The sequence below is a fragment of the Lissotriton vulgaris genome, chromosome 8 (assembly GCF_964263255.1).
Source record: "Lissotriton vulgaris chromosome 8, aLisVul1.2, whole genome shotgun sequence".
In the NCBI taxonomy this organism is placed as follows: domain Eukaryota; kingdom Metazoa; phylum Chordata; class Amphibia; order Caudata; family Salamandridae; genus Lissotriton; species Lissotriton vulgaris.
In genome coordinates, this window is record NC_141696.1 from 117508616 (window position 1) to 117522191 (window position 13576).

Consider the following 13576-nt stretch of genomic DNA (forward strand, 5'->3'; position numbering starts at 1 on the left):
CCTATCTCCTTCGCAATAGCGTCGAGCCGTCCAGTACTTACCACGGAATTTGGCTTCCCTGGCCGCCTCCTCCTCAAATTCGGATAACTTGGTTCTGAATGCTATCGCTAGGTCAGGGCAAGGGTTACCGACCATCTCCGCCTCTAACGCTTTAAGTTCCGATTCAATACCCGTCAACGTGCGCACTATTTCCCGTAACACGCCACAGCTTTTAGAGATCGTGACTCCGCGCACTGTGACCTTAAAAGCCTCCCATATCGATTCAACCTTGGCAACAGAACCCTTGTTCCTAGGGAAGAAGGCCTCGATTTCCTCTCCGAGTTCTTGTTTGAATACCGGGTCAAGGAGGGCCGAGGGGAATAGCCGCCACGGTGGGCGTATTCTCGCGTATCCAGGCAATTCCAGGACGGTCAGCACAGGGCAGTGATCCGAATACGTTCGAGGTAGGTGCCGCACCTTGGCGACGCCACCAGCCAGCCCACGTGAGACGAAGCAGTAATCAATCCTGGCCCATGAGCGTGCATGCGTGGTGAAGTGGGTGCCCTCCCTGGCCCCGGGATGTAAGTGCCTCCAGCTGTCCAACAATCCCGCTTCTTCCAGTATGCCCTGTAACGCCTCCCTGGCTTTCGTATTGTACTGTCCGCTACCGTCTGACCTGTCCGCCCCCGGGTACAAGGAGAGATTAAAGTCCCCCCCCCAGATTACATGTGTGGCCTCGACCTCAAGTGCATGTCCCCATAGTGTCAAGAAGAACCCAGGCGTGTCAATGTTGGGTGCGTAACAGTTGATGAGCATAACAACATCAGTGCCCAGTCTCCCCCAGAGGATCACATATCTCCCCTCACTATCCGTCCGAACACCCAGTTTTTGGAACGCTAGTCGTTTATTAATCAAAATGGCAGTGCCCCTGGAATAGGTGGAATAGGAGGAGAACTCCCGCACGATCGCCCATCTGTCTGCAAAGCGAGGGATGCAACGTGGATTAAGGTGAGTCTCCTGGAGTAGAGCTATTTGCACCTGGTGTCTATCTAAGTATCCCAGCACACTCCTACATTTCCGCGGATTATTAAGGCCTCTGACATTCCAGGACATTATAGACACAGTATTCAAGGCATGATCACCCGTGCTCATCATCACATCCCTGTACCCAATGAGTGCTAAGAGTCCCAGCGCCCTGTGGTGCCACATCCTGTACCAAAAACCACCGCGTATAGCATCGTCGGGTGTCCTGATCAGTTATACTGCCACAACCCGCACGTCCATTCCCAACACACATGCCACGACTACCATCCGCACAGTCATTCATTCTACCAACAATCCCTCCCCCAACAAGTGAACATTCCCCCACACTCTTTTCACAGTAACAGAAACCCCACTCCCCGAGCCCTCCCCCAGCCCACTGAAGCAACCCAAACTTGCCAGCATCACAATTCCTCCCCCCCCTCCCAAACCCCGTACTCAATAACCATAGTAAAACCATGTGGGGAATCCCCTCCCGGGGGCATCAGAGGTACACGTCTACTCACCCCAACACTCCCCTCCCCTCCCGCATATACCATATGGGGAAGACAGAGAAGAAGGGGTGGTGCCTGGCCTAAAGTATTCCTGCAGATGTAAGCCACAACGAAAAACCAACAGCACCGGACCCACAGCCCTCTAATTGTAGAAAACAATAATAACTTCAGTTCCATTCCCACCTGCCACCCGCCCAGTCACCTGCTTTAATATCAGTGCGTGCGTCCCAGGCATTGGTCAATGAAAGGAGCAGTGCGCGCCAGCTGGGCCAGTAGTCTGCTGGGGGTCCAAGGCGCAGTAAGGTAGGTACAACAAGCAAATGATGAGGGAGCATGCCGCCACAGAGCAGCCAGGGCGGGGATCCCAATGTCACCGCCAGCAGCTCCCAGCCCCTACTCCAGCAGTGCGACAGGGTGCGGGTGGCAGAAACTTCATGAGGGCGCCGTTATGAGTCATTCATCTTGTTCAGCAGGATTCCCTCCCGCCTCGTCCGCACCCTCGTTACGCCTGTCTCTCCTATCAGTGCGAAGCCGTTTAACATAATCCTCAGCGTGCTGTGGGTTTGTGAAGAAGTGCTGTTTGCCCTGATGGGTCACCCGGAGTCGGGCCGGATACAGAAGGGCGTAGTCGATCTGCATATCCCTCAATTTCTTTTTCACTTCCAGGAACTTTTTCCTCTGATCCTGTACCAAGGGCGTGAAGTCCGGGTAGAGTGAAAACTGTACACCATCACAGGATAAATTCCGATGCGTGCGGGCAGCTTGAAGGGCAACGTCCCTGTCGCGGTAGTTAAGTAGCCGGGCGATGATAGGCCGCGGTGGTGCCCCTGGCTTGGGGACCGGGGCCAGTGAGCGGTGCGCTCTCTCTACTATGAATTGACTCGAGAAGGCTTCCTTGCCCACAGCCGTCTGCAGTATGCGTTCAACATAGTCCTCCATGCGTCCAGTGTTGGTGGACTCCGGAACCCCCGTGACGCGGATGTTATTGCGTCTACTTCTCGCCTCCAATTCCTCGTTCTTCGCCGCTATCACTCTGAGGATATTGTCCATGCGGGTAAGGCGTGTGTCGTGCGTCGCGGCAGTGTCTTCGGCCGTGGAAATGCGTCGCTCCGCCTCAGAGAGCCGCTCCTCATGCACCTCCACTTTTTGTACCACGCCGTCCATCCTGGAAGATAGCCGATCAACCTTGTCCACAACCGTTGCGAATCCCTGACGCATCTCCTCTATGATCAGGCGCAATTCTGGTGTCATGACCGCAGGAGGGGCCTCGGTGCTTGGCTGTCCTGTGGAGCTCCCGGCGCCCGTTGCGCCACGAGTTGGTTTCTTCGAAGCTGCAGGTTCGAAGGATAGTTTGGGTTGCTTGGCATCGTTCTTGCCCATGGTGCCCAATCTGTTGGCACCCAGAGGTTGGAATGAGTGGGCGGCCCGCCAGGCCCCACGAGCAGAGCCCGCAAGTAGTCCGTTCCGTATGTAGTGCCCCAGAGGCAACCGTGGCAGAGTCTTGTCAGCGGGGTAGATACAGCCCCCTCCAGACCTGGGAGCCGGCACAGCCCCCAGCACAGCAGCCCCCGACAGCAGCAGGAACACCTCAGGTAGGACAGGGCAGTGGAGGGCGATATCAGAGGGCCTACGCCCCAGCCGCAGCTGCCGGCGGGACCCCGCACTTAGTGGTACAAGAGCACCGACGGTACCCGCTGCCGCCTTGCGTGAGCGCAGAAATAGTCCCCGCTGGGCCTGGAAGGAGTCCTCAGTGGTGAAGGATTGCGCCCCTGGGGGTGTCCCTCGCAGCCTCCGTCGGGATCAGGGGCCCAGCCAGCCGCTGTGCACAGGTGCAGCGATATACCCAACCGGGTCCGGGTGAAGTCCTCCAGGCGGAGGGTTGCGTCCTTGGGGGTGTCCGTTGCGGCCCCCGCCGGGTTCAGGGTGCAGACACTCGACCATTCGCCGCCGCTGCAGGGGAGGAGGCGCGGTGCTCAGCCCTACCCCCCAGTGCCGAGGTCTCGGGGGGGGGGGGGGGGGGGGCGAGACTCACCTCCGCCAGTCCACGGCACTCGTCCAGCAGGTTTCCCGCAGTTCCGGCCGGGTTGCGCAATCAGAAGGCCTAGCCGCCTCGTGTAAAGCCACGGCCTCTAGTGGCACAGCTCCCGGTCCCGGCCAGCGGCACTCCACAGCAGCGACCCTCGGGGCACGCTCCAGGCGCCGTAACTCAGGCTCTGGGCGTCGGATCTCCTCCAGATTTGGACCGGCGCCGCAGCTCAGGTGCATCCAGCAGCGGTGCGAGTTTCAGGCTTCCATCGGCAGGGGAAGCGGATGAAAGCAGGATAATGCTGGCCAGGCAGCCAGAGCCTCACAGAGGTGCGGCCATTAGCTAGTGCGCCCTCTAGCGCCCCCCCACCGTCTAGACACTCTGACTGCGTCGGACTGACTGTGCGTGACTGACCGCATTGAACTTTGTTTTTGGACCCGCGACTTCAACCAGGAAGTCTCCGACTGCTGTAGGTCTCTTCATCCTGCAAGTTTGCTGCATCGTCATTGTCCATGCACCATACAGGTTCCACTCTGCACCTGTGGACATCCAAGACACCCGAAGGAATCTTCCTTGGAGTGAAGGAGTCACTCCCCAGCATCTGCAGACATTGCAACACTGCTGACCGGTTTGCCGATACTGGGCTCCTACAGACTCCGACAGGCTCAGTAACACTGGTGAATGTTGCGCAACTCCCTTGAGGCCTGCACTGAGCGAGTCTGAGACCGGTATCCCTCATCAACACCGCTGGAACAGAGCCCCGGTGCACTGAGTAGGCTGGGCAACTTGTCTCCAGAGCTCTTCGGGTTTTTATGAGGGTCTCCTTTGATTCTAGTGGGCTCCCTTGCTTGGGGCCTGCTCTGACTTACTTAGTCGTGGTGGACCATTTGGACCTTGCTGGTCCTGACACTGCACTTTCTTTTATTTTGACGCCTGTTGCCGTTGCCAAGGCTTGTTGGTGCCCCTGCCAGACACTGACCCCCTGGCCCTCGACATCCGACAGCTCGTGAATGTCTCCTCGTCTGCTTATTTCCGGTCCAGGGAGGACCTGGTTTGGCAGTTCGGGCTGGACTATTCCCACAAGGAACAGGGTCAAGACTGATTTGCATATGGCTGGGTCCAAACTGGGGTGGTGTGGTGAGCAAATGAATGATGGATTTAACCCAGATCCTTGTGACTGGGGGTGAATGTTTGCATTGTCCAGCATTCCGTCCATCAATTGTGTCTTTTGCATATGTCGCTAAGGGGTCGATGTCCGGCGGGAGCACCGATAAGCCTTGGCAGCAGCAACAGACGTAGAATGCAGAGAAGGTGCATTGTCGGGACCAGCAAGGTCCAAGGGACTCACAAAGGGCAGGAGACTCAGAGCAGGCCCCGAGCAAGCAGGGAAGCCACTGGAGGCCCTTAAGAAGACCCATAGGCCAACGGCACAGGAGTCTCAAGAGGACCTTGAGCAGCTCGCCAAGAATGCAGGCCCACAGTGCAGAGGAAGCAGTGACGATGAAGATCGTGATAGCAAGAGAGGCTGGATCTTCTTGGAGCCCAAAGTTCTCTGGAGAAGAGTCAACAAGCCTTGGCAACGGCAAGCTGCCATGATGCACAGGGTTACTGCTCCAGCGGTTCCACCGAGGGATACTGACTTCCAACTTGCTATGAAGACAGGGCAGGCCTCGAGGGAGTTACAGAACCACCACCTGTGTTGCGGAAACTTTCGTAGTCTGTGGGATCTCAGGAGCAGTAGACCGGTCAGCTTCGGTGCATTGTCTGCAGTTGCAGGGGAGTGAATCCTTCACTCCAAGGGCGATTCCTTCGGGGGTCTTGGATGCCCACTGGCCTGGAGAAGAACCTGGAAGGAGAAGAGCCACAGACGATGAAGAAGACTGGCAAGACGACGAGACTAGGAGCAGCAGGAGTCTTCCAGATGCAGTCTCAGATCTCAAAGTGAAGTCCAACGAAGTACAAAGTGCCCAACTGGTTGTAGATGAAGTGGTTTTTAATCTATATCTTGTCCCACATGGAATTTGAAGATCCAACCACATGTAAGTCCTTAAGTACCCTGAGGAAAGGGTTGGGGCGATTCAGGAATACCTCGCAGGGGAGGGGCTGGATAGAGGGAAGGATACTCGTTTGTCCAGTTTCACACCAGAGGGGGAGCCGATTGCTCCCTGAACTGGTTCCAGCGCGAATATTCAAGGAGGGCACCAAATGTGCACTAAAAGCAGTCTGATGGTGCTGGCAAGCACCCCCACCCAGTCTAATACACTGTCCTGTCTGGGACAGGAAACCTATAGTCCTGCCTTACCCTGCCTGAGCCTGGCACAGCAGCAGGAGGGCAGACTTGTGTCTGTGGTCAGCAGCAGAACTAGATTGCTGTTAGACCCTTAAAGGCTGGTACCGGGGATACAGGGGTGCTCCCTAAGAGAGCCCCTAGTACAGGGGATCCTACATCCAACAGTGGAATCGGTGTTGGGTAGATTCCCAACATATTTGTACCAAACATAACCGGTTTGGGGGCAGCCAAATATAGTTAGACATCTCGTCTTTGACTTGATGTCCACTAAAAGTATAAAATGGCTTACCACACTCACAAAGACAGGTGAATTGACTCCTGGGTTTGTAGGGGGTGTCCTGCTTGTGCAGGGCACTCTCACACTAAAACCTTCAGGATTGAAAGGCCTACCTTAGGGGTGACCTATAGGTTTTAAGTGCAGTGACCTCAGATTTAAGGAAACTTATATTTGTTGTGAGTGGTGCTAGCACCAGCTCACACAGGCTGCAGTGGCAGGCCTATAGTCACAGTGTGAGTGGTCTCTCATGGGTGGCATAATGCACGCTGCAGCTCATGGGAGACCCCTGGTGTACCTATGCCCTGGGTATCTTAGTACCATATACTAGGGACGTTTCAGGGTACACCAGTAGCCAATTCGGAAGGTAACAAAGTACTTACCATAGTCAGATTTAGGGAGAAAGCCTAGTGATTGGGGTCCTGATTTGCAAGATCCCAGTCACACTAGTCAAAAACACACTGACATCAGGCAAACGTTGGTGGTGACTATGCCAGAAGGATCCTACCTATAGTATCCTATAGTGCTGTAGATTAACATGCGCCCTACCTCCTCCTTAGAAGTGAACAGTGATCAAAGATGTGTGTTATTACCTTTTTATATTACAATACACCGGGCACAAATGTTCTCGTGCTTCACTGAACTCCATTCTACAGTACTCACCTGCTGAGCAAAACCGGTCTGCAGTAAAGTCCTGGTGCAAGACCTGAGGCTTCTTGGAAAAAACATTTTGGAGTCTGTTTGCGCCCAGCAGTGAATGGCAGGGGTATGCGGAGAATGTGAAGCTACAACACTACATGCTACAAACAGATTATTACAGTATGAGTAACATTCTCCTTTCATCTGTGTGAAACCGTTTCCTCTCATCCAATATTCTTAAGTCCAGCACTTTACAAAAAAGTAATGACAGTCTATGTAACACAAGATTATTTCAATTTCTTCAGTTGTTGATATTGCTAAGTCTTGACAAATTATGAATCTTCAGTGGAGTATTTATAAATTCTTTATTTTTTCAAAACCTCTTTCTTCAATAAAAACAGACTGTAGCCGATGCCTACAACAACAACTGAAGAAATTGAAATAATCTTGTGTTACATAGACTGTCATTACTTTTTTGTAGAGTGCTGGACTTAAGAATATTGTTTTGGTTTGAGACTTGTTAGTCTTAGGACATCTGGGAGCTTTGGAATCTCCAGTCCTTTGCACCTTGAGTTTAAGATACAATGTGACACTAATGGATAGGTGGAATTGTTTATAGCCCCAAGCCCCAAGATTCTGTTGTAGTACGTTTCCTCTCATCCCTTTAATTTCATTTTCTTTAGGGTCATTGGGAAAACACCACCTGATGTCAAAGAGAAATGCACAAATGATTGTTCTGGAAAACCTGATGATCAGCGGCTGCTTCAGAGGCCCAAGAGGTAAGATGACCTATTTCAGTGCTCACATTGTTCCCCTCTACAAATTGAATGATACCCAGGTAAGCAGTCAGGGTTGTGAACATTTGCTTCTGACAGACACCATGTTGTATGGGACTATGTCAGTCTTATTTGCAGGCATCCGTCACATGCGGCTATGTATGAACTCTGCTTCTTACTCAACAAATAGACTTTGTTGGCTCTGATTTGCAATTTACATATTAAAAGCAAATTACCTTTTTAGGTCTCGCTGAGACAATGCGCTTGCGCATTGCTGGCGAGATTCTAGTAAGCAGTCCGAAAAGTCTGCCAAAACTGCGGATTAGCCACAGTTCATGTGAGACAGGCGCGTGCACGAGGCCAGCCACGTCACACACCACCATTTGTCTGTACCTCGCCATCAGACTTTAAAGGCTGCCGCTTCTCTACCTCTCTCTCTCTCTCTACCTCTCTTTCTCTACCTCTGCACGCCTCACACCAGTTTCAGTTTAGTTTATTTATTATGATACGGAACTCATTTTGAGGTCCACATAAAAACAACATATACATACAAAGCACAAATATTAAAATAGAAGGAAAGCAAAAAGATAATTTCATCATAATCACAAGAAATATCTTAATACAAGTCCAAAAAACATTTAAAAAAGTTGTACAGTCTAAAAACAAACATTTCATTAGGAGGTTTGATTAAGGCTGCCTTAAATGAAGACGCTGATAGTATATTAAGTTGTAAGCAGATTGATCTTAACCATCTACGCCTGCATGGCATCAGTATAGGGCAAACGAACATCACGTGATCTAAATCCTGATCATGTAATTGGCAAAGATCACAGCGTGCCGAACAACCATACCAGCTGGCTTGTAAAACTTTTAGTGGAAGCAAATTATGTCTTAATAAGTACACCAGGCGTCTCACGCCATGGGGGATGTTCCAGTACATATATGGTTGAGCTTTCCGCAGGGTATAAGATTCAATAACAGGCGTACAACCTTTTTTCATTAAACAAAAGTCTCTATCAAGACAAAACCCCAATTCCCAAGAGGCTGACTTCAAAATTGTTTTTAATTGATGAGAGGAGAGTGAAAATAAAGTCTCCTCATCCAGCTTCAATTGCAACACAGCAAATCTGAAATTTTTTACAATTGAAGAGAAGCCATTAAAAGATCCTAGCAATTCCTTTTTTATCAGGTCTCTCAAGGTATTGGGTTCACCTTTAGATAATGCTACTACCCAACGTATGATACTAGCAAGACCTTGAACCCTACTGCTGCGTAAACCCAATTCCTGACGCAAGGAAGCAGTCGAATTTACAGTGCCAACAGACATTAAACTCCGAAGAATTTTTCCCTCTGCCGAGTTTAAAAAACTCCATTTTTTTGGATCAACTAATTCAATGCCATATAACAGGGAGGCTGGTACTTTCGCTCTAAAAACATCTAACAAAATAGAGAAATGCCTTCTACCTGTGGCTTTATATAGGGAGACTAGGCTCTTTCCCTGGGAGATCGCCTTCCGGGAATTATTGTCTATGTGTGATTTGTCACTTAGATTGTGAGTGACAATTTTACCTAAAAAGGTATAAGATTTCACACATTCTAGTTTTTCCCCCCCTACAACCCATGGAAAGGTAAAACATTTAGGCTTCTTTCTACCTGAAAAACAAATTATCTTGCTTTTTGCCGTATTTATTGATAGAAAATGACTTTCGGCGTATTTATGAAGTGCGTGCAATCGGTCATTTAGGCCCTTTGGGGTGAGGTCCAAAATTAAGATGTCATCTGCATACATCAAGCATGCAATTTGAACACCCCCCAAAGATGGGGCAATACCGGCACATGCAGAAAGAGCGATGGGTAAATCAGCAGTGTACAATGAGAAAAGCAATGGAGCCAAAAGGCAACCTTGCTTCAACCCATTAGATGTTTGGATTAATTTGGAAGCGCCGCGATCACCTCCAAGTAAGACTCTGCACCAGGTGTCAGAATATAGGGCGCGGACCAAATTAATTAGGGAAGCAGGCATACCAAGATTAACTAACTTTCTCCACAGCAGATTTCTATCTACTTTATCAAACGCGGTGGTAAAGTCAATAAAGGCGCCATAAACCTGACCACCCCGCACTGTCACATATTTTTCATTGATAACTTGCAATGCGGTCAGGTTATCTAAGGTTCCATGATTTCGTCTGAAACCTGTTTGCTCCAGAGGCAGAATATTATGTTCAAATACCCAATCGTTAATTAAAGAAAGCACACACTTTGCAAACACCTTGCCGATGGCATCAAGCAGGGCAATTTGCCGATAATTTTGTGGGAGATCTCTTGCCCCTTTTTTATATAAAGGGACAATAATGCTTCCTTTCCAGGAGGGGGGGACTGTTCCGTTAGAAAAACAGAATTTAAACACGGGAAAGAGTATTTTACTCCAGAGTTCACTCTGCTTTTTTAATACTAGTATTGGGATTTTATCAGGCCCCATCGCCCCAGAGGAACGCATATTCTTAATGGCACATTCGATTTCTTTTTCTGTCGGACCGTCAAGTATAGCCGCAGCATCTTCAAATTCAACATTAATACCTTGAGACTTATTATTACTGTACAACTTTTCAATATAGTGAACCCATACCTGTTCCTCGATGGCAATGGGCGTAGAACTGGCTCTAGTACCGCATCCTTTGCCAATTAAGGACCAAAAGGTCTTACTTTGGTGATTAAAAGAAGCTTCCCTCAATTGAATCCAGAGGTCATCTTCCTTAGAGCGTTTTAAGCAAGCCTTGAGTCTAACTCTCCTTCTTTTCAGGGTAGATAACCTAAACTTAGCTTCTCGAGTAAAACATAAAAATTGCCCCCTTGTAATTTTATTTATTTCTCTATTTATAGCCCGCAGAGGGTAAGGAGCTACAAAGGACTGTTTCCCACCTGATTTCTCTTTTGCACAAGCTGTTACAGAGTCTAAAAATTTTACAAAACAATACAACTCTTTCCCCTCCCAAAGAGGAAGATTCTCGACAGTATTACACAAGAGAGGTGCCAGGTTTTCCACCGTACTGATGTTCCAAAAACATTTCCCTGTGCTGGAGTCAAAATTCACAGAATCTATATCCAGCCTCCATGGAACCACTTTCTGAAGACTAATAGAAACAGAAAGCATCAATACATTATGGTCACTAAGATTCGATTCAATGACCTTCATATCTTTTAATAGGTGAAAACCGGCATAATCTATCATGATAAAATCAATAATAGATTTTCCCTTATTAGATTTATGAGTAAAAGCTGCCGGAATATCAGACGGAAGCCTCCCATTTACAATTAAGCAGTCCGCATTATGTAAACCGTCTAAAATAAGTTTACCTCTTTTGTCAGTTTTAATATTTGGGGGAAATTGAGCTGAAGGTATATTCAGAGACTCTTCCAACGGAATATTTCTAAACAACTCCAACCCACTGTTAGATACCTTACAATTTAGATCCCCAAACATTAACACATGCGGAGTAGGTGAGGTCTCCAAAACTTTTGTTAAGAAAGTGAATAAAGTTTTTAAACCATTATTAAAACAACAATTGGGAGGAATATAAATATTTAGCACAATCAGCAATCTATTAGGACAATCTTCAAAAACATCTTTCAAAGTTATTGCTTGAAACATTTTTCCTGGATCCAAATAATGAGTAAAGTTCCATTGCAATCTGTTAGATAATAAACATGCTAATCCTCCCTTAGCATGGCCTCTTCTAGTGCTGGTTGCGCTACAATCCAAAACAAAATAATCTTTATCCAAAATAACACTTCCATCAACCCAAGTTTCTTGCAAGCAGATTATATCTGCCTTTTGAGCATGAAGGAAACCCAATTTATCCTTATTATCTTTAAAACCGACCGTGCACGCCTCACACTGCTGCACGCCACACACTGCTACACGCCACACACTGCCTTATGTCACATACTGCTGCATGCCACACACTGCTGCATGCCTCACACTGCTGCATTACTCACACTGCTGCATGCTGCACACTGCTGCACTCCTCACACTGCTGCACGCCTCACACTGCTGCACGCCACACACTGCTGCACGCCACACATTGCTGCACGCCTCACACTACTGCACGCCTCACACTGCTGCATGCCTCACAGTGCTGCACGCCTCACACTGCTGCACGCCTCACACTGCTGCACGCCACACACTGCTGCACGCCACACATTGCTGCACGCCTCACACTACTGCACGCCTCACACTGCTGCATGCCTCACACTGCTGCATGCCTCACAGTGCTGCACGCCTCACACTGCTGCACGCTGCTGCATTACTCACACTGCTGCATGCTGCACACTGCTGCACGACACACTGCTGTACGCCACACACTGCTGCACGCCACACACTGCTGCACGCCAAACACTTCTGCACTCCCCACACTGCTGCACGCCTCACACTGCTGCATGCCTCACACTGCTGCACGCCTCACATGGCTGCACACTGCTGCATTACTCACACTGCTGCATGCTGCACGCCTCACACTGCTGCACGCCTCACTGCTGCACAATGCTGCATAACTCTTATTTGCAGGCATCCGTCACATGCGGCTATGTATGAACTCTGCTTCTTACTCAACAAGTAGACTTTGTTGGCTCTGATTTGCATTTTACATATTAAAAGCAAATTACCTTTTTAGGTCTCGCTGAGACAATGCGCTTGCGCATTGCTGGCGAGATTCTAGTAAGCAGTCCGAAAAGTCTGCCAAAACTGCGGATTAGCCACAGTACATGTGAGACAGGCGGGTGCACGAGGCCAGCCACGTCAAACACCACCATTTGTCTGTACCTCGCCATCAGACTTTAAAGGCTGCCGCTTCTCTACCTCTCTCTCTCTCTACCTCTCTCTACCTCTCTTTCTCTACCTCTGCACGCCTCACACTGCTGCATGCCTCACACTGCTGCACGCCTCACACTGCTGCACGCCACACACTGCTACACGCCACACACTGCCTTATGTCACATACTGCTGCACGCCACACACTGCTGCATGCCTCACACTGCTGCATTACTCACACTGCTGCATGCTGCACACTGCTGCACGCCTCACACTGCTGCACACCTCACACTGCTGCACGCCTCACACTGCTGCATGCTGCACACTGCTGCACGACACACTGCTGCACGCCACACATTTCTGCACGCCTCACACTACTGCATGCCTCACACTGCTGCATGCCTCACAGTGCTGCACGCCTCACACTGCTGCACGCTGCTGCATTACTCACACTGCTGCATGCTGCACACTGCTGCACGACACACTGCTGCACGCCACACACTGCTGCACGCCACACACTTCTGCACTCCTCACACTGCTGCACGCCTCACACTGCTGCATGCCTCACACTGCTGCACGCCTCACACCGCTGCACACTGCTGCATTACTCACACTGCTGCATGCTGCACGCCTCACACTGCTGCACGCCTCACACTGCTGCACGCCTCACTGCTGCACAATGCTGCATAACTCACACTGCTGCATGCTGCACACTGCTGCACTCCTCACACTGCTGCACGCCTCACACTGCTGCATGCTGCACACTGCTGCACGCCACACTGCAGCACGCCACACACTGCCGCACGCCACACACTGCTGTACACTGCTGCATTACTCACACTGCTGCATAACACAATGCTGCACGCCTCACACTCCTGCACGCCACACACTCCTGCACGCCACACACTGCTGCACGCCACACACTGCTGCACGCCTCACGCTGCTGCACGCCTCACACTGCTGCATTACTCACACTGCTGCACACTGCTGCACGCTTCACTGCTGCGCCTCACACTGCTGCATGCCTCACACTGCTGCAAGCTGCACACTGCTGCATTACTCGCACTGCTGCACGCCACACACTGCTGCACGTCACACACTGCTGCACGCCACACACTGATGCACCGTGCTGCATTTTCACACTGCTGCATGCTGCACACTGCTGCATTCTGCACACTGCTACACGCCACAATGCTGCACTCCTCAAACTGCTGCACGCCACACACTGCTGCACGCCACACACTGCTGCA

The 13576-nt window shown here is 50.2% G+C and overlaps 1 protein-coding gene across 1 annotated transcript in view; it reads left to right on the forward strand.

Annotated features, from left to right (window-relative positions):
* The window catches only part of ATG16L2 (autophagy related 16 like 2), a 579847-nt gene that overhangs the window by 194373 nt on the left and 371898 nt on the right, over positions 1 to 13576 (forward strand). The window contains exon 7 of the mRNA XM_086933798.1: positions 7427 to 7522. Coding sequence (XP_086789924.1) covers positions 7427 to 7522 — 96 coding nt within the window. The remainder of the gene's footprint in view (positions 1 to 7426; positions 7523 to 13576) is intronic.